General features: G+C 44.9%; 4 protein-coding genes and 1 long non-coding RNA gene across 9 annotated transcripts in view; 1 reads left to right on the forward strand and 4 right to left on the reverse strand.

Annotated features, from left to right (window-relative positions):
- LOC147186009 (uncharacterized) lies at positions 1-3,760 on the reverse strand. 2 transcript variants are annotated; one of them, XM_086103690.1, is made up of 4 exons: positions 3,622-3,760; positions 1,298-2,062; positions 1,177-1,209; positions 1-814 (listed from the first exon to the last, which is right to left on the reverse strand). In XM_086103690.1, exons 1-4 carry the CDS (start codon positions 3,638-3,640, stop codon positions 765-767), a joined length of 867 nt encoding a protein of 288 aa, XP_085959816.1. In that variant the 5' UTR covers positions 3,641-3,760; the 3' UTR covers positions 1-764. The 2 variants fall into 2 exon arrangements, with proteins under 2 accessions (XP_085959816.1, XP_085959817.1); XM_086103691.1 differs by lacking the exon at positions 3,622-3,760 and adding an exon at positions 2,785-2,926.
- The window catches only part of LOC147186010 (uncharacterized), a 21,714-nt gene continuing 1,646 nt past the window's right edge, over positions 2,872-22,939 (forward strand). The window contains exons 1-22 of one of the 4 annotated variants that reach the window (XR_015099367.1): positions 2,872-3,019; positions 3,951-4,090; positions 4,688-4,852; positions 4,982-5,073; positions 5,231-5,297; positions 6,884-7,016; positions 7,924-8,147; positions 9,860-9,940; positions 10,025-10,088; positions 12,150-12,434; positions 12,671-12,786; positions 13,555-13,649; positions 15,058-15,461; positions 15,593-15,728; positions 15,920-16,055; positions 17,061-17,250; positions 17,333-17,754; positions 17,899-18,014; positions 18,090-18,646; positions 20,959-21,045; positions 21,331-21,407; positions 21,591-21,723. This is a non-coding gene — a long non-coding RNA (uncharacterized LOC147186010). The other 3 variants (XR_015099366.1, XR_015099368.1, XR_015099369.1) reach the window with 3 other exon arrangements.
- cep83 (centrosomal protein 83) lies at positions 4,484-8,094 on the reverse strand. The gene is made up of 15 exons (XM_086103683.1): positions 7,904-8,094; positions 7,683-7,821; positions 7,460-7,552; positions 7,196-7,327; positions 6,878-7,129; positions 6,664-6,795; positions 6,429-6,543; positions 6,153-6,297; positions 5,928-6,077; positions 5,775-5,850; positions 5,488-5,645; positions 5,147-5,276; positions 4,911-5,014; positions 4,686-4,839; positions 4,484-4,625 (listed from the first exon to the last, which is right to left on the reverse strand). The coding sequence occupies exons 1-15, from the start codon at positions 8,092-8,094 to the stop codon at positions 4,530-4,532; spliced, it is 2,067 nt and encodes a 688-aa protein (XP_085959809.1). The 3' UTR covers positions 4,484-4,529.
- Positions 7,961-13,754, reverse strand: LOC147186012 (centrosomal protein of 83 kDa-like). The gene is made up of 16 exons (XM_086103682.1): positions 13,513-13,754; positions 13,260-13,398; positions 12,966-13,058; positions 12,638-12,769; positions 12,296-12,547; positions 12,108-12,239; positions 11,251-11,365; positions 10,969-11,113; positions 10,749-10,898; positions 10,590-10,665; positions 10,149-10,279; positions 9,962-10,058; positions 9,765-9,868; positions 9,518-9,701; positions 9,240-9,416; positions 7,961-8,101 (listed from the first exon to the last, which is right to left on the reverse strand). The coding sequence occupies exons 1-15, from the start codon at positions 13,662-13,664 to the stop codon at positions 9,267-9,269; spliced, it is 2,052 nt and encodes a 683-aa protein (XP_085959808.1). The 5' UTR covers positions 13,665-13,754; the 3' UTR covers positions 7,961-8,101; positions 9,240-9,266.
- hcfc2 (host cell factor C2) lies at positions 14,518-19,458 on the reverse strand. Its single transcript, XM_086103681.1, has 16 exons — positions 19,248-19,458; positions 18,691-18,839; positions 18,458-18,618; positions 18,037-18,239; positions 17,877-17,961; positions 17,637-17,740; positions 17,323-17,547; positions 17,055-17,234; positions 16,471-16,535; positions 16,298-16,391; positions 16,129-16,148; positions 15,912-16,043; positions 15,612-15,797; positions 15,187-15,484; positions 15,048-15,117; positions 14,518-14,975 (listed from the first exon to the last, which is right to left on the reverse strand). The coding sequence occupies exons 1-16, from the start codon at positions 19,405-19,407 to the stop codon at positions 14,966-14,968; spliced, it is 2,142 nt and encodes a 713-aa protein (XP_085959807.1). The 5' UTR covers positions 19,408-19,458; the 3' UTR covers positions 14,518-14,965.

The raw sequence follows: 22,939 nt of genomic DNA on the forward strand, positions 1-22,939 counted from the left end.
CAAGTTTATTCACTTTTATTAAGCAATACTGTTCACGTACATTCCTCCTCCAGTGTAATTTCTTTTCCAAATTCTTTTTCCAAAAAAAATAATAAAATCAACGTATTGAACACTTAACTCCCTTATGAATTCATGAACATTCACCTCATTAGAAAGCGAACAACAGAACAAATGGAAAGAAAAAAAAACGGGGACAGCATTAAGATCCGACAGGGCTAAAGGGGGAATTCTACTGTGCCTTTGAAGAGACCCCTCTGTAAACCGAAAAATACAATAACAGTAAAATTCGAGCAGGTATAAGACGCCACACCTCACACGGAAATGGGGAGTGGGTGGGAAGAAAAAAAAAAATAAATCGCCGCGAGTTTCTCGCACGGCCATCGCTAATAACAAATTCATCTTTAACAAAGTGCTTGATTGACCACACGCTTTACACGGGACACCGTTTATTAAAACTGCAACTTTCAAAAAAAAAAGGGGGGGGGGAACGGTCTGATTACTTAAGGCAGACTTTTTTTAATAAGGCGATTAAAAAAAAAAAATCATTGCTGTAAGATCTCAAAAAGGAGTTAGTCCAAAGTGTCTCAGTGTGGCTTTGCATGAAGACATCATCCTGAGTGCAGCGTGTGAGAGGGGACTCCGAGAATCGTCCGTCGTTAGGTGTCTTAATGTGCATGAAGGCGCATGTTGATTTGATGTGTGTGTGTGTGTGTGTGTGTGTATTTATGTGTCGATCTGAATACGCTTTGGGCTTCTCTGCGCTCCTAGGCCGGGTGCTCCCGGAAGTCCTTGTACCACACAACTCTTTTTGGATCTGAAAAGAAACGGGGGGTGGAGAGAGAGATGCTTTTAATATCCAGCTGATGAGACAATCTAATACATTTTCTAGTTTTAACCGTCCGACATGTGTTTATGTCACCCAGTAGAAGTATTTGAATGCAAAAGTTAAAAAAAGTAAGCATTCAATTGCATAGAAACTACTGCACATATTATAGCGTCTGTTCAAAGCATGTGCTATACATCAGCGGGGCTCCGTTTATTTAATGAAATCTATGCTGGCATTGCAGTAAACATACTGAAATAATTCCGCAGCCATTTTTATAGTTGTGCATTTTGGATTGTTAATGGAATTGCGTATAGTGTAATGTGAACAACTTCATCTTCAGGTCAACGTACCTTTTTTCTGTTGGTTACAGATTGCATTCCATTCTGCAGAGAGAGACCCCAAAAAAAAGTTACAAAACTAAATTCGAGCATTATTTGCTTTACGAAAGGTCAGAAACAGTGGCTGCAATACCTCTATTGTGGAAGTTCAGAGCCTCCATAAGGTGGCGACAACTGAGCAGAAGCTCCCCGTTGTGCTCGTCCAGCTCAGAGTGTGTAGCAGTGGAGGTAGTGAAGGGTCTGGTGGTTTCTTGAGGAGGCTGGATGGCGAGTGGTGGTTCTACTGGCGCTTGCGTGTCTGTGACTTGAGGTGCAGGGGAGTCTGGGGCTGCGGGATGAGGGTTGGGGCTCTCTGGGGCGGCGGGCCTGGTCTCGCTGATGAAACTGAGCCCCCATTGGTTCTGGAGCAGAACGCCGATGGCGGGGCGGTCGTCCTCCAGAATGCCACTCGCCGTTTTTGCCTTCACCTTGGAGGCGTAGCTGACGGCCGGCTGCAGCTTGGCGGGGCTGTCCTGCACCGGGAAGGCAGGCGGGGGCTTGAGCAGCGACAGACTGTCCTCCACCCACCTCTCCTTCTGGTTCGCCTTTTGTGAGCGGTTGAGCCCCTTCTGGCTGACCTCTCGGCGAAGGCTGCGGCCTTTGTGCTGCGGGCCTTTGCGCTCCTTTTCCCTGCGGAAGCTGAATGCGTGCACGTGGCTCGTGGCCCCGTTCAGGTCCGCGCCGGGGGAGAGATGCCGGGACTCCCCTCCGGAGATGCAGCCGCCTCCTCCTCCGCCGCCGGAACCGGGTGACAGGCGGCGGTTTCGGATGTGTGGTTCTGGGTTGGTGGTTGCAACGAGGACTGCTGGGTCGCACAAGGTATCGGACTCGCACACAGTGTTACTGGCTTCCCATGTACCTGGAAGAACACGCCCAAGTTTTATGTTTACCTCTTGTTGCCAAAACGAAACTTATCTTAAAAGTACTGAGGTGACGACTCCGCAAAAATTGATAGAATCGAGTTGTGAAAAAGGATAAAGTGTTCAGATGCTTAAGACAGCAGATTTGCGATTGTAGTTATTTAGGCCACCATTTTACGAAAATAAACGCCACATCCATAGAAACCTCCCGTTGAGGTAAAACGGGTGATGTCACCTCTGGAGCCGAGTGAGGTCATAAGAGATTTAACGGTAAAACACTGGCCCGGTTACAACCAAAGCACCACTTACAAAACCAAAAAAAAAACAGTTTACGAAATGGATTAGCGTATATCCTTACCGAACATTCTATAACTCCACGTGAAAAAAAGTAGCAGGGCTAGACTACGCCGATCGTGCTAATCCCCAAGACGGACCCTATTAGCGAATCTTTATTAGCAGCGTCACGATACCAAGAAAGGCGACGTTCGAAACCCCAAGTAGCGTCCGAGCTTGACTTTCGATCGACCAAGATTTGTCCTCCAAAGAAGTAGAAGCGTGCGCTAAGCTAGCCGCGCTCGTCAAAGTTTCGTAAGCCATTCAATGCAAAGGGGAGTAGCCAGTCGGGCTCCTTGAGTTAGCGAGGCTAGCAATGTCGGCGAGTGCAAAAGAATTCGTCGAATGAGGCCAGCCCTTGAAATAGATCGGAGTCAAACGGACAAACCTGTCTTGATATGCATGTCTTTTCGCCGAAAGTGTCGTTGAGCTTGGACCGTTGGGTTAACTTTTGTTTATAGCGTAGGTATAACGTCGGCTCGCTTGGATGAGACTCGTTGCTGACTGCCACCACCAGGAAACGACGCCACAATGTGGGTGGGACGGGAAGTGAGCCCCTGAATAAACGCTCCGACGGGGAAACTCGCGGTGGACACCGTTCCGAGAACACACGTGACAAGCACGTGAGTAACGACAATGCCGTCAAATTCCTGACATTACGCCATCTTAAAAAAATAGAAGCTTGAAATACTTTCAGCGCGCTCATGTCACAATTACTGAGGGGGAAATTGAAGCTTTTGTGAAGCACTGAGCCGCTTTGAACACTCGTTTCGAAAAAAAGGGATAATTTCAGGAAGCTTCACGTAGTGACCTCTTCTGGCGAAAAGCAAGACTGCAGTAGATTTAAAACATGCCCATGCACTAGCGATAACCAGATAATACATCCATAAATGGGACGAGTGTATTCATTTAATATGCATAATTAATGAAAATAAACTATGCATTGGCAATATTGTTTCAGATCAACGCATATCTTTGATCGTGACAGTAATATAATAACCACGTCAATGAATGGCACAAACACCCATACAGGAATCGATTGGAACTGAATGGCGACTTGATAGTTTATTTGGGTGGGGGTCTATATTTAAAAATTAAAACGCGTGAGGGACTACACCGATTCTGATGGGGCTCCAGCACACCGAGCTCGCGAGTGCTGAGCGATATGAAATAGAAACAGCACGAGTCCGGAACAAAAAAATGGCACGTATTTGTTTTGGATTACCGGTAGTTGTCTCCGACATCTCTCATCCTGGCAAGTAGATGGCAAACGCGTGGTGCGTGAAGACTCAATTTATGTTCCCTCTCCATCCTCAGTTCAACTGCTATGCATTAATTTCTGAAAATCCCTCATATCAAGATATGACATAAACGCATCAGTGAACTAGTGGTAATTTAATCAATGTAATAAAACTCTGATTTTATAAAAATATAAAACTAAAATAGAAGACACCACACGGCACAAATGGAAACATGGCTCGTATCCAGTACCGGTACTGTATTTTGTGTTGGTTCCCGGAAGCTATCAATGACAGCCTTTCTCATTCCAACCAGGAGAGGGCGACATCGTGCCCCGCCGAATACAATCTACGAAACGTCCCAGGATTCTGAGCAGGACACGCCTCGCTGCAACATGATTGGCTGTTGTATGAGGAAGTAACTGGAAGAGTTGGGAGACATAACCTGTTGAAGTGGTCAGTCGAACAGTCTATCTGGACTTTGTGACAACACTCGTGATACTTTGCTTTGTCGACAGATTGAACATGTGACAAGTTTGTTTGGTGACTGAGTGCAGACCATAGTGACCATGAGGTTTACATAATACTTTGAACATCTGAGACCTGAGGACTGAAGTTTTCCTGGCAGAACATACAAACAAGTGCTGTAAAAAAATAGGCCACTTTTTCTGTCCTGTCCATGATTATTACAGCATATTTCCTAGCCAATGACTCGCATGCATTGTCAAACGCGGGCTAAAATGATCAAACGATGACAGACGTACACTTCATAGGACAGCGATTATAAAATTGAAGTACAGTACATCGAGTCGAGTGTAAACGTAAAAAAAAAAGACCTGAGTGACTTGAATTCAAAGGCTAAAATGAAAACAGTACAGAATTCTTGTGGCGCTGTTCACCCATCCAGTTCTTCAAGTTGCTGCTGCTGCGCTCTTTCCAGCTCATCCAACCTCTCACGCAGCAGGACCATCTCCCTGCGCTCCTCCTCTTCCTTAACACACACGCAATAAGAGCGTCCCATTATGCAAAACATGTCAACGCGCCTACTTACAGGTACGTTCGTGGCCGCATCCGTGATGACGGCTGGGCCGAGACTGAAGGCGCCCTGGTCTCCCAGCAGGAGGCGCCGGAATTCGTTGTGTCGCCGCTGGAGCTCTCGCATCCTTCTGCGGAGCTGAGCGTGCTCCTCGGAGTGAAGCGGGCGTCTGCAAATGGAAGGTTCTTGTGTTAGCGCCAATTTTTTTTGAAGACATTTTTTGTCAATTGTGAGGCTGACTTGTTGGCTGCTGCGGCTTCCAGTTTCAGTTCCTCCATTTGAGCCTTCAACAGTTGGATCTTATTCTGCAGGCTCTTCTCTTTGGTCTCCGTCTGGGTTCTTCGCTACACAACAACACACAAAGAGACCGTACTAGATCGTGTGGATGAAGACGGCGGACATAGTAAGTCTACACACCACTTTGCTCAAATGTCCTTTTTTTTGTTGTTGTTTGTAAAAATGAAAAAGAAAAAAACCTTCTTTTGTGCAACTGCTGCTCTCTTCATTTTCTCCTTGAGCTGGGAGTATTTCTCATCCAGCTTGGCTTCTCTCTCTTGCAGCTTGTGTTTCTCCTCCAGCCACTCGATTTGACTCTCCTCCACCCGCCTGCCAGAAGAACAACACATGGTAGGAAGACACACAATCTTTTATCACGATAGTGGTAACTTGACCTACAAGTGCCCTTAGTTACAAATTTTTTTCTTGGTCAAGTGTGTTTCGTTTTTAAGAGGAGGCCAAGAACGCATTTGGTGCCATTTCAATTGATTTCAATGAGGGGGGGGGGGGGGGGGGGGAAGTCAAGGGTCGTTTTATGTACCGCTCTGCCTCATGTTGGCTCCTCTCAGCTTGGGCTCGGACCCCTCTCAGCTCCTCCCTCACTCCGTCCACTTTGGCTTTCAGATGCAAATTTGCATCCATCAGCTCAGCTTCTGACCGCGACAACGTGCCCAGCTCTGCGGACATCTCCTCGTTTTTCTATGGGAAAAAAAAAAGAGGGAAAAAAATCTGCAGTGTTTTTTTTCCCAACAAAAATTGGATCGCGATGTCGATTTGAATTGCACAAATTGTTTTGCAGCAGTGAGGTGCCAAAGAGCTTGCCCTTACCTGCTTCAAGTTTGAAACCGCTTCTGTTAGCCTTTCCAGCTCCTCAAGCTGTGCGCTCTGCTGCTTTAATCGAGTTCTGAAACACCCCCCAAAAAATAGATTGAATGATCATTTTAGGCTTCTTTATCACGCCAGGATCGGAGCAAAACTGACCTCAGGCTCTGCAGTTCTTTGCGCGCAGACTCTTCTCCTCTTTGGGCCATGTGGAGTTGCCCTTCCCACTCTTCGTTCCGGGCTTGCTCTTTGGTGTCCTGCAGCGCCATCTGCTGTTCCAACTCAGCCAGGCGGTGCTCCAGCTCCATCCTAAGCGGCACAAAGATCCCAAGGCCGCGTTGAATTCCGGGGCTCTTTTCTTGCTTCGCTATGATCTCGTCTTACTTTTCCTGGTGTAAGACAGCCGATTTGTAGATTTCCTCATCGCGGGCTGATTGCACCTTCCTGGCCACCTCCCTTTCTTTTTCGACAACAGCTTCCTTGTGTCTCTCCGCGGCGTGCTTGAGCACCTCCATGTCCATCTGTAGGCCTGAAAAACACAACAGCAACAACACGAGGACATTTGTAAGACCTTTCAATAGCAGACATTACCTTTTTTTTTTTAGCTTTATGAATAAAAAGTCAATGGATCAGGGAGAAGGAAAAAAAAAGAAATGTTACCCTCCAGTTGCCCTTTCAGGCTGTCTCTCTCCCTCTCCAGCTCGCCTTTGGAGCGGGTAGACTCCAGTTTGACGCTGGCCACCTCCATCTTGTGGGAATGCGTCAGGCTTTCAATCTGTCAACGGCGGGACTTTTAGTACATTCGCGTACAATATCAAACTGTTGTCAATCGAGTGAGGGCGAGGGGGGGGGGGGGCAATTTGCAGTTATCAGGTGGTAATTGAGGCCAGTCTACCTGTCCGCTGAGGGAGTCGACTCGCTTCTCGGTTTTATGCAGTTTTCCAGTGAGCTGACTGTTCTGCTCGTGGCTCAGCCGGAGTTCGCTCTCCATCCGCTCCAGCCGCGAGCGCAAGGACTGACGCTCCGCCTGGAAACAAAAGAGTGGACAACAACTGTCAAGTGACGTACAAAAGTACAAATACACCGAAATTTGACTTGGGATGTGTGACCTCCAGGGCCTTCAGAGCGGCCTGGGATTCCGCCAGCTGTCGGTTCTGAACCCGCTGGACGTTCTCCGCCCGCTGCTCCGAGTGGTCCTTCTGGGCCTGCAATTCCGCCACCTCCGCCTGGAGACCCTTCAAGCGCAAGGTAAGCTGGGTTTTCTCCCTCAGCAGAACCTCGACTTGTTTCCTGTCGTGCTGGGAGTCGGCGTTCTGGTACAGGGCCATCAGGTTCTCCTTATCTTTGTCCAGATGAGCGATCTGGCCGGGGGGGGGGGGTTGATTTGAGCACTAGTCTGAAGCCCCGATCTGAACGCAGTCACTCACTTCGGCCTCATAGCGTAGCCTCTGCTCCTCCACGACGCGTGCGTGTTCCTCTTTTTGGTGTTCGAACTGGGCATTGAGCACGGTGTGAGCGTAGCGCAGCTCGTTGAACTCGGACCTGTACTTCTCGGCCTCCTACACACAAACCTTTTATTAGGGAACTTCAAATGTGACACTCACGCCACGCTGTCGGGCGATAAAACCTATCATTTCTTCCATCGCATGATCAAAGAAAAAGTTCAGGTTTATTATTGATATTGAGCAGACCTCTTCTAGTCTGGCAAAGCGCTCTCGAACCGGACCCTCCATCTCCTGTTGCACCTGAGCCCTGAGCAACTCCAGACGCTGAGGAGTCATCACCTGGTATTGAACAATTCCAAAAAACGCTGAGCCCATTCCAGGGAACAAACATTTCAGTTTATTTTAGTGTGAAATGCTTAGGAGAAAAAACCCCCCAAAAAACAAGCAAAGCGTTATTTTTTTAGTTTACCTGAAGTCTGAGCTCGTCCAGCTCCCCGTTTTTTTCCAGAATTTCTCTAGTCCGCTCAGCGAACTGCAGCTGGAGCCTGTCGAGTTGGGCCTGCAGATGTCTTACTTCCTCTTGCACCTGGATGAACTCATCCTGCAAGCTGAGAAAACAAAAAGTCATTTATTAATTTTAAACTGGTGGATACTGATTGAATATATGCATTCTTAAGATTAATGTAGTACCTGGTGTGTTCGTCCTTAAGAGTCTCATAGTTCCCTCGATGACGTTCACTCTTGGTCCTCTCGTCGACGAGCATCTTCTGAAGCTCCATCTCGGCCCCGGCGGACAAACCGGGCATGGATGAAGACGCCCCCGCGACGGGCCCCAAGCTAGCCCCAAGCGGAAAAGACTGCCGGAGGGCCGAGGAGGTCATGTCACCTCTGGAATGGAAGTCAAGAGAGGACAAAGGAGTCTTAAGGCAAAGCGGTACGTGAATCCACAAGCTGCCTGGTCAGTGACAATACGGCTCTTGCGAAATGAGATCCCTGAGTCAAGTTGGTGTGGCGTTTGAAGAGTGTCGGTCTTTGTTGTCAGTCTCCATGGCAGCTATGCCAAGAGTCAGGCTATTTTTTGATACAATCACAGCCTCTTAGCTGTCAGGCCGAGGCTGTTAATCAACCTCAAGTGATTCGTTAGCTCCCCTGCTTGGCTGCAGCATCTGTTGTCAAGACCAGGCGGGTCTGGGGCTACTGATTACAGCGACAAAAATCATTCAACTGCAAATATCCAGATACCCATGAAAACTATTGTTACTCGATGTAAATTGTTCTGTAATGTGATGCCTCTTAACGCAGGCTACAGAAGCGCCCTTGCGATCGGTTCCAGCTTTCTGTTATGCAAACATAGACAAACAAAATAAAATAATAAGTGGATAGTCACAGGAATAATAGGCTGTGCAAATATTGTTGTTGCAGTGACACTTCGTTGTTGTTGATGTTACACTAGGAAGTAGAAAAAAAACCACTTTCCGCTTAGTATTCAAAAATCGCGCGTTGTCTGCCGTCACTCAAAAAACGATGTCCGAGCAGATTGATGACATTTTATCTGCACTTTATCCGAAACAGCCCTTTCAACGATTTAAAGACGACAATGCAGAACAAACGAGTTGGGTTACTCGCACCAAAGCTACACCCGAGCTTAGGCGATATAAATAAAGTTAAGAAATCGATAACTTGCACATATCGATAAGGGCGATCGTTTAAGCGTCCAAGCAAAACCAAACTATTACTTACAGTTATTATTCTGTGTTGAAAGGGCCACATGAACGCTTATAATTCGTTTTTTTTCCTTTTCAGATGTCTGAGTCGGCTCGCTAGCCTTTTTAGCGAAGTAACTAGCACATTTGAAAACTACAAACTAGAGGCTCACGGGAAATGTAGTCAATGTGACAGTTGTGGTCGGCGTCGAAACAAAGTACAATTGCGCCCTCTTGTGGATTTGGGAAATATTTTTTCCTCAAATGTTTTTACATTTTTGTCCGATTCACAAACATCTCCTTGCCAAGGATGATTTACTAACTTGGATGGATGGAAACGTTGACAATCCTCATAGCGGGCCGTTGTCCTGCTCCTTTTGCTCGACACATCCCTTTTGCTCGCTACATCCCAGTTCTTCCATTTGCCGCTGCTGGACTTTTTCCAGGTCATCTACCCTCTGACGCAGTTGGGCTATTTCTCTCTGCTCCTGCTCTTCTTCCTTAACACACAGGACATAAGTCATAATAACCTGGAAGTTGATATGTGGGGGTAAAAAAAAAAACTGCACGGATATTGTTGATCGTGGCGCGTGAGGCATACTTGCACATTGGAAAGCATCATTTCAGAGCCGAGGCAATGGGCGGGGCAGCACGCGGAGGTGATTTGGGCGGTGCTGAAGCGGAAAGTCCCGTTGCGGCACATTAGGAGGCGTCGGAATTCGTTGTGCCGCTGCTGGTAGTCCATCAACCTTCTGGGGTTGGCGCGATCACAATTGTGTTGAAATCTGATTACCGTGCGGAATGATAAAAATGTCTTTTTCTGAAAAATAAAAACCTCACAGACTCACTTGTTGGCTGTGGCGCCATCCTGTTTGAGCTCATCTATTTGTTCCCTCATCAGCTGGATGGTACTCTGCAAACTCTGCTCTTTTTTCTCCTCCAGGTTTCTCCGCTACGCAACGCGACACAACAAAACGGATCCATTTGGGTCGACGCCGGGAGCTAAACATTCGTTTCTACGCGGGTAACGACAGAAAAGGAGCACCTTCTTCTCCGCCAACGCTGTCCTGTGCAATTTGTTTTTGAGCTGCGAGTATTTATCTTCCAGCTTGGCCTCTCGCTCCTTACTGTCCTCGACTTGCCTGAAGGCGGCACAAGAGGAGCAAACGGGGGTAAGAGTGATTTTTAATTTTTTTTTTTTAAACTTGAATGAAATGGCGTGCGCGTCGCACCTCTCTGCCCCGCGACGGACGTTCTCCTCCCTCAAGATGTCCAGTTGTTCCCTCAGACGATCGTTTGCCTCCATCAGCTCGGCTTCGGACCGCGACAGCGTCCCCAGGTGGACGCAGAGTTCCTGATTTTTCTTTTCAAAGGGAAATCAACGAAATGTTTTTATTACCAACCGAGGGCTCCCTTTGTTAACGTCACATGACCAAACCCAAGGGGGGGAAAAAAGTGAGCTTTGACTGTTGTTACCAGTCATGTTATTTTCAGTCACCGCCATTTTTGTGCAATGCAAAATGGCCGCCAATACCGCGTTGAGACTAATGGAGGTGCATAGAACACATTGCCATAAAGACTTTTTTTTTTTTTTTTGGACTTCCCCTTTTGACAGACAAAAAACCCCCCCAAATGTATTTTCCCCGACAACTATTGAAGGTCTGCCTACCCACCTCCTTGATGTCAATCATCTCCGCTTTCTGTCTCTCCAGCTCCTCCAGCTGAGCACTTTGCTGCTTTAATTTGCTTCTGACAGATAAAATTGTTTGTTGACACTCAAGTCAAGTTCAGCTTTGAAAAACGAGATGAGGAAGGAAGAGTTAAGAACCCACTTCAGGCCTTGAAGCTCTTTTCGGACGGATTCTTCTCTCGTCTGCGCAATCCGAAGTTGGTCCTGCCATTCGTCTTTCTGGGCTTGCAGGTTCATCTCCTGCAATGCCTTCTGTTGTTCAAACTCCATCAGACGTTGCTCCAATTCCAGCCTCGTACAAAAAAAAAAAAAGGATGAATTTTCGAAATGTAATACGCAAAACGTCTGGCGCGCTTTCTCACTTCTCCTCGAGCAACGCCGTTGTCTTGTACATTTCTTCGTCGCAGACAGATTTGACCTTCCTGACCATCTCCATCTCTTTCTCCACCAGGACCTTGTTGTGCCTCTCCAGCATCTCCTTCAGTCCCGTCACCTCCGATTGCAGACCTGAATGAGACACAATTAAATCGTGCGCCCCCCGTAACCTGATAACACGATGTTGTAACCGCCGTCCCTCAAAGGGTTAAAACAACTTCCTGTGTGTCGGTTCCAGGACTAAGAAAAATGAAGACAGCAAAACCTACTTTCCTTCTGCCCCTTCAGTGACTCGCAGTCCCTCTCCACCTCGCCTTTGGCGCGGGTGAATTCCAGTTTGACATTGTCCACCTCGGTCTTGTGCGACAGTTTCAGGCTTTCGATCTGACAAGTGATCATAAAGAAAAAAACAGAAACGTTGACAAAACGCTTGCGGCGCGTCGTTCCGTTTTTGCGTCGCTGACGGGATGCCGCTTCGTTTTACCGTATTGGCCCGAATATAAGACGGTGTTTTTTGCATTGAAATAAGACTGAAAAAGTGGGGGTCGTCTTATATTCGGGGTCTAGACATTATCCCCATTCACGACGCTAGATGGCGCCAGATATCATTGAAGCGAATGCTGAACTTGACTCCCCAGGCCAAAGTGAACCCCTGCCACGAAGAATCAAAATAAAAATAGCGGTAGCACGAAGAAGAAAAATAAAAAATAGCGGCAAGAAAGAAAAGACAAGAAAATAATAGAAGAGATAACAGAAAATGGAGAAACGTAGTGACTAGCTGGAGAAAAGTGGGTCGAAGATCGGCCAGGTTAACCGGCAGCTGAGGAGAAGTTATGATGTCATTTACATTTGAAAAACCAGAAGCCATTCATTTACGAATGTGATTGCACTTTAGTTGACATATTTAAATGTTCAGATATTAAGATTTGAATGAGGCAAAATAACATGCTTTTTCTCTCAAATATATTGTTAAAATCATTTGTTTCAGATGTACTGTAATTATTTTCTGTATAAAAATCAATTTGGTGCTCAAAAAGTCTTTTTTCAAACTTGAGTCTTATAATCAGGGCCGTCTTATATTCGGGCCAATACGGTGTAGTTGCTGTTTTGAGGGACTCGATCTTACCTGGCAGGTGAGGGAGTTCATTTCTCTTTTCGTTTTGTGCAGCTGCCCGGTGAGCTGGTTATTCTGCTCCTGGCTGAGATGAAGCTCGCTCTCCATGCGCTCCAGTCGTAGCGACATGCACTGGCGCTCCGACTGCAAGCACATTCCATTAACGCCGCCCGTGATCTCCGTCCAACCTCCCTCCTCACCTCGAGCGACTTGACCACAGCCTGGGATTCCGTCAGATGTCTGTTCTGCGAGAGCTGAATGTTCTCCACCTGCTGGTCCGAGTCATCCTTCTTTGCCTGCAGCTCGTCCACCTCCGCCTGCAGACCCTTCAGCCACATGGTGAGCTGCGTTTTCTCCTTGAGCAGAACCTCCACTTGCTTCCTTTCGAATCGCGGATCCACGTTCTTGTACTGGGCCACCAGATTTTCCTTCTCTTTCTTCAGATGAGCAATCTAACAAACCGGGTATAATCCTTTTTTTTTTTTTTTTTAACATAATTTACAAAATGAAATGATCCAATCGGTCACACGAAGCAACCTCACCTCCATCTCATAGCGCATCTTCTGCCCTTCCAGTACGCCGACATGTTCCTCCTTCTGGTGTTCAAATTGGGAATTGAGCACAGTGAAGGCGTAGCGCAGCTTGTTGAACTCGGACCGGTACTTCTCTGCCTCCTACACGCCGCACGCAGGTCAGTGAGAAGACGAGGCTCATAGGTTTCAGTGATAAGCTCTCCCTGAAACTACTATGTGGTTAAGTACATGTTCAGTTTAGGATGGTATTGCCAAATTCTAACTGATCTACAGTGCAAAGATCCTAAAATCAATATCATTTGATTTATACAGCCGTGTAGAGAGTGCGAGCAGTGACCTCTTCTAGTTTGTTGAAACGCTCTCTGACGGGAGCCTCCAATTCCTGCTGCACTTGAGCCCTGAGCAACTCCAGACGCTTTGGAGTCATCACCTGCAATTTGGGACATGTTTGATGCCTTCCAGAAATTTTATTGAACACACAATCATACATTTTTTTTCTCTCACCCAATCAGTAATAGATCAACAAACGAAATCCAGTTTGAGACATTTTAATTGCTAATCCTCTGTTAGGTACCGTTGAGGAAGTTCAAGCACTTGAGCGGAAAATCTCTATGTGAATTATTTTATTGACCTGCAGTCGAAGCTCCTCCGTCTCCTTTTTTTTGTCCAGCAGTTCTCTTGACCGCTCAGCCAACTGTAACTGAAGTTTATCCTGCTGGCTACGGAGACGCTTTGATTCCCCCTGAATATGCGATAGCTCATCCTGCAAACTAAAAAAACAAAACAACAACAACAAAATTCAAGTCATAGTAGTGTAGTAGTGTAAACCAGTAGTTCTGAAACTTGAGCCTGCTTTAAACATTCATATCAGATAGAAGGAGTACCTGGAATGTTCGATCTTGAGTACATTGTAATTTGATTTATAGGTTTCACACTTTCTTTGAAGATCAGTCAGCATGTGCTGAAACTCCATCCTCGCACCATCCAGCCCGGGTATCCCTGTCCCTGGTACCGTTGGAAGGTTAGTAGGGTCCATCTTGTCCCACCTGAAAGAAAGACGAATAAAGGTTCATCTGATTCTTATTAACATGTGAGGCAAGCTCATGGAATATCTTGTGTTCAAAAATCAAAGCCCAATTTATTAACGTGACAAAGGCTCAAAGTCTGACGTCATAAACAGTGTGGCATTTTGTGCCTCCTGCCAAATGGGAATTCTCAGAATTGTTCTAAAATATGTAGCAAGTCGCCAGTGCTAGACGTTAAAACGTAACTAATTCGAATAATAGTCACAAAATCGTGCTTGACTGGTCGCATGAGGTCTGACATTCCACAATTCTGTTTTAAGTTATGCTTCTTTCGGTTGGAGTCGGAAGATTTCACAGCTTTTGAGGAACGCTCTTGAATGCAACACTCACTTGCCGGCGCTAAGCTAGCGTTTAATTTTCGTCCAGTTACCGTGAAAGTGATGATTTCTGTTAAAACACTCACTGGCAAGTCTCAAATTGATTAAAAAAAAATAAAAATAAAGCAGTTCAAGCAAACGGTTCCGATAAATTCAGTCACAAGCCGTAGTGTAATTTCGTATCTACTCGCTAATTCTACGAAATACGGATATGGATATGAGTGAAACCTTATTCTACATATTAAATTTGATCAATCTTATCATACTCATAATTTTTCCATTAAACTACAAATACCTGACCATCTTGGTGAACACCTATTCACTAAGTAATCTCAATGAATACCCCAAAAAGAAAATAAAATTACTCACCCAACACACACACACATTTATTCTACAGTTGTGATTCACTTCTATTTCTGACCAATCAGTATTCGTATCTTTGTTCTCTCATAAAAAAAAAAATTGTGCAATGATTATAAATGAAACATAAAACACCAAAATAGATTTAATGAAAAGAGACAATGAGTGCTGAAACATAACGCGCACAACAGCAACTTCCGCTTCTGAACATCACAGGGAATCATAGTACACGTAAACATAATTCACATTATGTGAATTGTAAAACATATAAATTGATCTATACATACAAAAAAAAAATCTGCAGTCCGTTAAAAACAACTCTCGGTACACAAAAAAATAAAAGTAGCATACAAATAATGCACATGATTAATAATAATTTTTAAAAAGTTTATTAGTCTATTTTACAAAACAATGTTGAAGTGAAGCGATGAATCACAGTGGTTACTTTTTTAAAAATATATCAACAGGATATTTAAATACATAAATTATCAAAATAGAATCTTAAATATCATCCACAAAATGCACTGGTGTGTATCGCTTGCTTGCCAGAGTGCCGTCTTGTAAGTCGTTTGTTTTCAGCTGGAGCTGTAAAAGAGAGAATGTTTCAAAACCCAAAAATGGAACATCAGAAAGTGTGTGCGTGCTTTGTTTGTTCACCTGTCGGCAGCGTCAAAGTCACCTACAGCGCCGCCGTCTGGCTTGGATCCGGCTCGCATTCTAAAAGCATCTAAAAAGAAGACAAATCAAAGTTGGGACTCAAATCGAGACGCTCGATGGCCGTTTTCATTCCCCCGACCTTGAATCCAGCGGATCTGCGTCGCCGGGCCGTAGCCCTGCTCGTTCTTGGCTGCGATGCGGAAGACCAGCGCCGGCCGGTTGGAGACTGAGCAGTCGAGGTGCGCGTTGACCAGCTGGCTGGAGCTGACCGTGCAGAACGTCTTGACGCCGCGGTAGATTCGGATGAACGCCAGTTGCCCCGGACCCTCCGAACTGGACGAGCGGCTTTTCTTCACCGCCATGTACATGGAATATTCTAGAATCCGGCCTGATGGAGACGGAGGAGCTTCCCATGTAATGTGGACTAATTCATTGGCCTGTGTTCAAAGATTACGCAAGAGAAAAAGATTTGGATGAAGGCACGGAAATAATTCCTCACCTCATGTCATTTCCTTTTATTTGTCACTTTTGCTGCTGTTGTTTAGTGTCGCCAACACACGCTACCTTGGTGATCTTGACCGCGGACGGCGCTCCGGGGAAGCCCGGTTGGCACGTCTTGAACTCGCTGACCGGGCTAAAGTCTCCTTCGCCGAAGCAGTTGACGCCCGCCACTCTGAAACGGTAACTCCGACCGGGATCCAGCTCCTTCTTCTCTCTATCCTCGTAGTCGTGAGGCATCGGCAGCTTCCTCTGACAGAGAAAATGGATAATCATGAAGCCTGTTTTTTTTTTTTGTTTTTTTGGGTGAGTTGATCCCACCCAAAAGAAAAAAAAAAAAAAGCAGATCACTGATCTTATATTGACCTCTTTAGTCATGGACGGCCGGCTGCCGACGGTTGACGTCGCCTGGTTGTTGTCGGCTGGCAGATAGTAGTGCTGGACTTCAGAAAAAAGGGTTCTGAACACACCAACGTCAAACCACGCTCCCTCTGCATTCTGCAAGAGATGGTGAGTTATAGTTTCGACTCTTGCACACACACACACACACACACACAAAATGAAAGTCAGGAATATAGCTTACCTGATCTCTTGTCTTCTCAGCTATATTTGAGGGCAAAGAGAAAAGCTTTTGAGTTATTCCGCTTACTTCATTCACTCCCAAAGACGTTTTTAAACGTCTTTTCAGACTTGGTCCAGAGTTGGCTGGTACTGAATGAGTTAAGAAGCCCGAACATCCAATTTTTATTTACCCTGCTGATGGTGAGCAGATCCTGAAGAATCCCGTCCCCCTTCTTGGGAGCCGCTGGACGACTTTGTCGGATTGTCGTGCTGCTTTGAGCCGTCCTGCGACCACGATACGTAACGTGCGCGGAAATAGAAAGTTACAGCTGAAGTCGTTTTTTTTTTTTTTTTTTTTGCATACCTGGGCTGATGTGATCACTTGTTCTTCAGCGTTGCGTTCACTTGCGCCGTGCGAGGACTGGGAATCTGGGGTACATTCCACACGGGAAAAATATTTAGCGCTACTCACGAAAAGTTCAGCAAACGGGACTTTGGGGTAAGATTTCAGCATGAACCCGAAATACAGTCGAACTTTTACAGGTTAACTCATTCACTCCCAAAGACGTTTTTAAACGTATTTTCAGACTTGGTCCAGAATTGGCTGGTACTGAATGAGTTAACTTCAAAGCGGAATAACTCGAAAAAATTTTAATGAGTGGCAGAATAATACTCGCATAAATACACGAAAGAAAAATATTTAGCGCTACTCACGAAAAGTTCAGCAAACGGGACTTTGGGGTAAGATTTCAGCATGAACCCGAAATACAGTTGAACTTTTACAGGTTAACTCATTCACTCCCAAAGACGTTTTTAAACGTCTTTTCAGACTTGGTCCAGAATTGGCTGGTACTGAATGAGTTAACTTCAAAGTGGAATAACTGAAATTTTTTAATGAGTGGCGTATTTATAGAAGGAAAGTCAACTTTTTTTTTTTTTTTCGTGGACCTTTAGGTTTGGCGTCCGCTTCCGTTGAAGTCGAATCGACCTGTTTGGTTTGAGGATGGCTCCCCGCAGGCTGAATCTGAAGGATGTAGCAGTCCGCTCCCGACAGGGGGCGCCACGCCACGTGAAGCATGCTGACGGTGGATTTGATGAGCATCACCGCATCGGCTGGAGCCGGACGATCTAAAATCAGAACGAGGTGGGGAGAAAAAAAAAAAATCACAAATTCCATCTCATCGAACGTTCTGACTCGATATGACGCGCTTCTCACCTGTCTCCAGGTACCAAAGGTCCTTGCAGCACACTTGATAGAAATTCTTCTGGTAACCATCTCGGCCGCTCCAAATGTAGAGCCTGGAACCGACGGCGGCGGCACAGTGGCCAGCCCTGGCTTTGGGCCCGCCGGTGTTGTGATCGTCGCTCTGTGTCATGTGACTCTGCAGCTGGGAGTTGATGTCGTCGTACTCCGGACTCAGGTTCTGCCAGCTCATCGTGTCTGGGAGAGACGCTTTCATGTCATGATCTGCACCGGGGGAACTTTTAAAAAAAATTTTTTTGGGGCTAAACGCACACAGAAGTACTGACCAAAGTTAAGCACGCTTAAGGAGTTGGTGCAAATCCATTTCATCCCCGCGGCATTGCGCTTCTCCGACTCGGGAACAGGAATCCAGCCGCCAAAAACGAACATCCTGCGACGGTTTGGGTAAGCGACGCATCAATCATGCCTTTCAATTAAAAATGCCGAACAAAGTGCTCGGTCGGCTGCGGCGGACCGAAAGGAGAATCGGAGAATAAACAAAAGCGTTCTCGTGATCAAGCTCTTACTTGTTTCCAATCACATTGGCAGAGTGAAGACTCCTGGGCAGTGGCACCGAGCCCCTCGTTTCAAGCATTGACCACGCCATCGTGTCTGAGGAAGAGAAGACGCGTCGCGCTTTGGGTCACGCGTGACACCTGCGTACAGTAAGTCGTATATTTGTCCTACTGAGGTCAAGCTGCCAGAGATCATCTAATCTGCGGCCTTGCATCCCCCCGAAGATGAAGAGCTTTGGAGAGCCGAGACCGGTGTAAGCGACGGACGTGTGCGACTCCCGCGCTGAAGGACCACCGCCTTTGGTCTCCGGGATGCTCCAGCCTCTTGCCCCCGATACAGACTGCAGCTCCAACTCGTAGAGGTCGTCCAAGTACCTGTCATCGCAAAGAACGGATCACCGTGGATGTCTTTATCAAAGCACAAGGGTTGATTTTTTTTTTTTCAAGTTGAATTTATTTTTCATTTCTCTTCAATGCTGCTGCTGTTGTTTTTTCAGAACGCGTTTTGGATGACGCCTCTTTCTTTCTCGATAAGTGAAGATAGGGTAAAACAAACCAAAAAACCCCATCCTTGCATCTGTCCTTCAACATACCGTGGGATGTTGCCGTTGGGGTCCTCGCTGACATTGGCCAGCCCCCCAAACACATAACACCTGCTACCCACAAGGGTAAAACTGTGCCCGATACGAGGGCACGGAGGCAGGCCATTCCTGGGCGCTCTGGGCTTCAGCTTCTTCCAAAGCCAGCGACTAGCCTGGAACATCAAATATACATTGGCAAAGGTATTACTAAATGCTACTGCTTCTACTCGAGAGGAAAGCTTTACCTGAAGTTCATAGAGATTATTGGAGTATTTGCCATACTCCACCATGCCGCCAAAGACGAGTACGCGGGTGTCCTCACAGACCAAGCCGTGAGCAGCACAGCCAGGGGGGATGTCTCCTCGCACTGCAGGCAGAAACCACTGCTTGGAGACTAAAAAGAAATTACAGTCTTGAATTACACCGGTTGTAACATTTAAATAGCATTTATGCACTCATGAATAATCTTAGATTTGCCAAATTTCGCATGCCATATGTTAACTGGGTAAAAAGCAATCAGAAAAAATCGATTACACTTAAAAATACAGCTACAGGAATAAGCATTTCTACTTCGTTACTGCCCATCATCATCCGGATCTGAACGTAATACTGCAGCTAACTTACCAGTTCCGTTTAAAGATTTAAGAAAATAAATTAAGATTCCTGGATTCAGTTTTAAATGAACAAAGCTGGCGAGCGGGCCATAAACTAGTGAATCGAAAGACAACAGTTTGGCGTTTGAGACATTATTTCGCAAAGGCTAAAGCTAAAAACATTGGCCGCTACGCTAATTTTAGCATACCAGTGTTGTAAACATGGAGGTCCTCTGCGATCCCTTCGTTTCCACCTCCAAACACCACGATCAGCTCCCGGATTGCTACCGCCCGGTGTCCGTGCCTGGAGCGAGGAATTACACCTGTGAACGAATGGACTTTTCGCCATTGTGGTTCTTCGCTTGTCATTTTCCTCTTTGGAGAGGCTGAACTTTGGCGCTGTTGATGTTTCAAAGCAAAGGAGAAAACCGGAAGTGTGTCCGAGGAGCTTCAAATTAAACCAACAACGGACTACCAACATCAAAACTGCATTTTAATATTAATAATAATTATTATTATTATCATGTTTTCTTGGGCATGTTACAGCATTAACACATTGGACTTTTGGATTTGATTAACATTCTTTGTTGAGGAGTGATTTTCACGTTTCAGCGGGTTGGATAATGTATGTTTGGATTATACCAAATGGAGAGATAGTCATCCCTCCTCGGGATTATTACTGTTTTTCAAATTCTTTTAAGTAAAATAAAAAAAACCGACACAACATCAAAAAAATCCAACAACAACAAAAAAAGTTTGGTAAATATTTTGACCTCGACAATCAAGCAGGCTATTTCGCTTTCGCACGTTCGCCACCTTTATTTTCGTAACAAAATTAATAACAACAAACACATTTATCAAGAATAAGCACGTAACGTTGAGGTGGGAGTGCCTATAAATTCCACGGTTCAAAAAATGCGAAGTAAATAAATATGAGCCTTAAAATATGCTGTTTTTGTTTTTCGTAGTCATGCTACCTAATCAAAGACGCACTTTCGTGTGTAATTGAATTGAACGTTCTCGCTTTCCATACGCATCCGGTTTACCAAACATTTCCGGCGTCTTTCTGCTGTGTCTTGAGTGAGTAATTTAAACAGGAGATGCTAAATGTATGTACATACTACACAATCTAGAAGTATCGTTATGACACATAGGTGCTCTAGTTTGTTTTTGGTTACTCCTTACGTCCCTTGAATCAGGCTAGGTTTGTTAAAATGTCAACAAACAGCGTGTCAGCTGGCACGTCCACAAACTGGTGTCAGTCAAGAATCAATCAAGGAACGCGGTTGACTTGAATGTTGTTTGGTGCGTTCTCCACACGGAAGCTGATGTCCGCAATGAAAGAGTAATTCCTTCACATGCTGCTTTCGTGAATCGTACAGTTTTGAGATTTTTTTGTTGTTGTTAAAGTTGGGTACCTCCATGCCACATCTGACGAGTTGAAAATGTAAATGAAAGTTAGTACACTTGTTGATAGCGATGGCACAACACTAGATCACAAATTTGAGCTCAATTGGTGCTTCTCTCTCAGGGATTACTTACTGGGTCAACCTTCACAAAACAACTATTCCAAATCTGCAATCGTTTTGAAAATCGGTGCCTATTTTTAGCAACTTGACCGTCTGACCTATAATTTGACCTTGTCGATGACATGACCGTGACAAAATATTTCATGAAACGTAATCTCGCGCATGTTCCATAGTATCCATACAATCGAATATTCATTGAATATTAATTCAAAATCTGACTGGATGGATACTTATTGCTGCTAAACAAAAAAAAAAATTCAAAATTACCTCTCTGATAATGTTTGAGAAAACATAAGAGGTTACATTTCCAATATACTCAACTTCTTTACGTGCAGAAGAATGTTACTCATGGCTTATTTTTCAAATTTCTTTTTTCCCTTCTGCCTGGTAGGATCGGGGAGGCTTAAAGCCCAAAGTTGCTGACAACCTTGTGGGACATGCAGAAGGAATGGCAGCCTGCATTTGGACACACGTGTGGGTATGAAGTGTTTTGCTCTTGAGCAGCTGATGTGTGATGTCACATTTTGCCACAAGGTGGACGTGAGTGCGCCCACTTCTTTCTCACTGAACCGAAAGCTCGACTTCATGTACTGCTTGACATTGAACCACACACACTTTCGGAAAAGAGATCCATGTGGGCCAAGTTAGTAAGAAAATGTTTAGATACTAACTCAGTTCACATCGGTGTCCTTTAAAAACATGTCTAGAAGGGTGATGTTGATGTCGTGCAGTACATGTAACTTTGTTTTTGTCCCAATGATAGGTGTTTGGATGTGCTCACGTCCTCCATATCACAAATTCGAAGTGTGTCTGAGTGTCGTTCGAGGAGCATTATTCCAGGTTGGCCACACACCCTTTCCTCAAAATTTCCCACCCAAACATTTTTAGGAAAAAAAAAAACCTAAAATATTTTTCAAAAAAAAAAAGTAAATGAATTTGAATATTTAGTTTTATTTTTTTTTTTACATCATATTGATGATGTTTGAGGATGTAAAAGTGTTCTTCGTAATCAAACTCTATTAGTTTTGCAGAGTAAACAATCAGCGCAAACAACATTGTGACAAGGTGGATGAGAGGCGGCTTGTTGCCAGGAGGTCAAGTGGTTGGCTTGCGAGGACAACATGGACAAGTGTGTGGACCGAACGTTAGTCAACAGGTAAGTCAAGTTAAGGTGCATGTATTATTTTTTTTTGTGACCATCTACATAGAAGGCGTTTTTAGCCCCAAAAAACGATCATGTATCGTAAGGCGTTTTTGGCCGGAAAAAAAAGACCATGTATAGTAAGGCGTTCTTAGCCCCAAAAAAACGACCATGTATAGTAAGGCGTTTTTAGCCGAAAAAAACCTACCATGTATTGTAAGACGTTTTTAGCCCCAAAAACGATCATGTATAGTAAGGCGTTTTTAGCCCAAAAAAATAACCATGTATAGTAAGGCGTTTTTGGCCGAAAAAAACGACCATGTATAGTAAGGCGTTTTTAGCCCAAAAAAACGACCATGTATAGTAAGGCGTTTTTAGCCCCAAAAAATAACCATGTATGGTAAGGCGTTTTTAGCCCAAAAAAATAACCATGTATAGTAAGGCGTTCTTAGCCCCAAAAAAACGACCATGTATAGTAAGGCGTTTTTAGCCGAAAAAAACCTACCATGTATTGTAAGACGTTTTTAGCCCCAAAAACGATCATGTATAGTAAGGCGTTTTTGGCCGAAAAAAACGACCATGTATAGTAAGGCGTTTTTAGCCCAAAAAAACGACCATGTATAGTAAGGCGTTTTTAGCCCCAAAAAATAACCATGTATGGTAAGGCGTTTTTAGCCCAAAAAAATAACCATGTATAGTAAGGCGTTCTTAGCCCCAAAAAAACGACCATGTATAGTAAGGCGTTTTTAGCCGAAAAAAACCTACCATGTATTGTAAGACGTTTTTAGCCCCAAAAACGATCATGTATAGTAAGGCGTTTTTAGCCCAAAAAAATAACCATGTATAGTAAGGCGTTTTTGGCCGAAAAAAACGACCATGTATAGTAAGGCGTTTTTAGCCCAAAAAAACGACCATGTATAGTAAGGCGTTTTTAGCCCCAAAAAATAACCATGTATGGTAAGGCGTTTTTAGCCCAAAAAAATAACCATGTATAGTAAGGCGTTCTTAGCCCCAAAAAAACGACCATGTATAGTAAGGCGTTTTTAGCCGAAAAAAACCTACCATGTATTGTAAGACGTTTTTAGCCCCAAAAACGATCATGTATAGTAAGGCGTTTTTAGCCCAAAAAAATAACCATGTATAGTAAGGCGTTTTTGGCCGAAAAAAACGACCATGTATAGTAAGGCGTTTTTAGCCCCAAAAAATAACCATGTATGGTAAGGCGTTTTTA

The sequence above is a fragment of the Hippocampus guttulatus genome, chromosome 22 (assembly GCF_054856545.1).
Source record: "Hippocampus guttulatus isolate MCC_2025c chromosome 22, RoL_Hgut_1.0, whole genome shotgun sequence".
In the NCBI taxonomy this organism is placed as follows: Eukaryota; Metazoa; Chordata; class Actinopteri; order Syngnathiformes; family Syngnathidae; genus Hippocampus; species Hippocampus guttulatus.

Bases quoted from the DNA above. Each gene is read 5' to 3' on its own strand.
- LOC147186009 (XM_086103690.1), bottom strand. The intron at 1,210-1,297 runs GTATTGCAGCCA...CTCTCTCTGCAG, and splicing joins TCTGAACTTCCACAATAGAG to AATGGAATGCAATCTGTAAC. The intron at 815-1,176 runs GTACGTTGACCT...GTTTCTTTTCAG, and splicing joins CTGTAACCAACAGAAAAAAG to ATCCAAAAAGAGTTGTGTGG.
- cep83 (XM_086103683.1), bottom strand. From the start codon at position 8,094: ATGACCTCCTCGGCCCTCCGGCAGTCTTTTCCGCTTGGGGCTAGCTTG. The intron at 6,078-6,152 runs GTAAGACGAGAT...TGTGCCGCTTAG, and splicing joins GCTGTCTTACACCAGGAAAA to GATGGAGCTGGAGCACCGCC. The intron at 4,840-4,910 runs GTCAGCCTCACA...TTCCATTTGCAG, and splicing joins GAAGCCGCAGCAGCCAACAA to ACGCCCGCTTCACTCCGAGG.
- LOC147186012 (XM_086103682.1), bottom strand. From the start codon at position 13,664: ATGGACCCTACTAACCTTCCAACGGTACCAGGGACAGGGATACCCGGG. The intron at 11,366-12,107 runs GTAAGATCGAGT...ATCACTTGTCAG, and splicing joins TGAACTCCCTCACCTGCCAG to ATCGAAAGCCTGAAACTGTC. The intron at 11,114-11,250 runs GTAGGTTTTGCT...TGTCTCATTCAG, and splicing joins ACTGAAGGGGCAGAAGGAAA to GTCTGCAATCGGAGGTGACG.
- hcfc2 (XM_086103681.1), bottom strand. From the start codon at position 19,407: ATGACAAGCGAAGAACCACAATGGCGAAAAGTCCATTCGTTCACAGGT. The intron at 17,548-17,636 runs GTCAGTACTTCT...CGTCTCTCCCAG, and splicing joins CTTAAGCGTGCTTAACTTTG to ACACGATGAGCTGGCAGAAC. The intron at 16,536-17,054 runs GTCCACGAAAAA...AATGTACCCCAG, and splicing joins AGCGGACGCCAAACCTAAAG to ATTCCCAGTCCTCGCACGGC.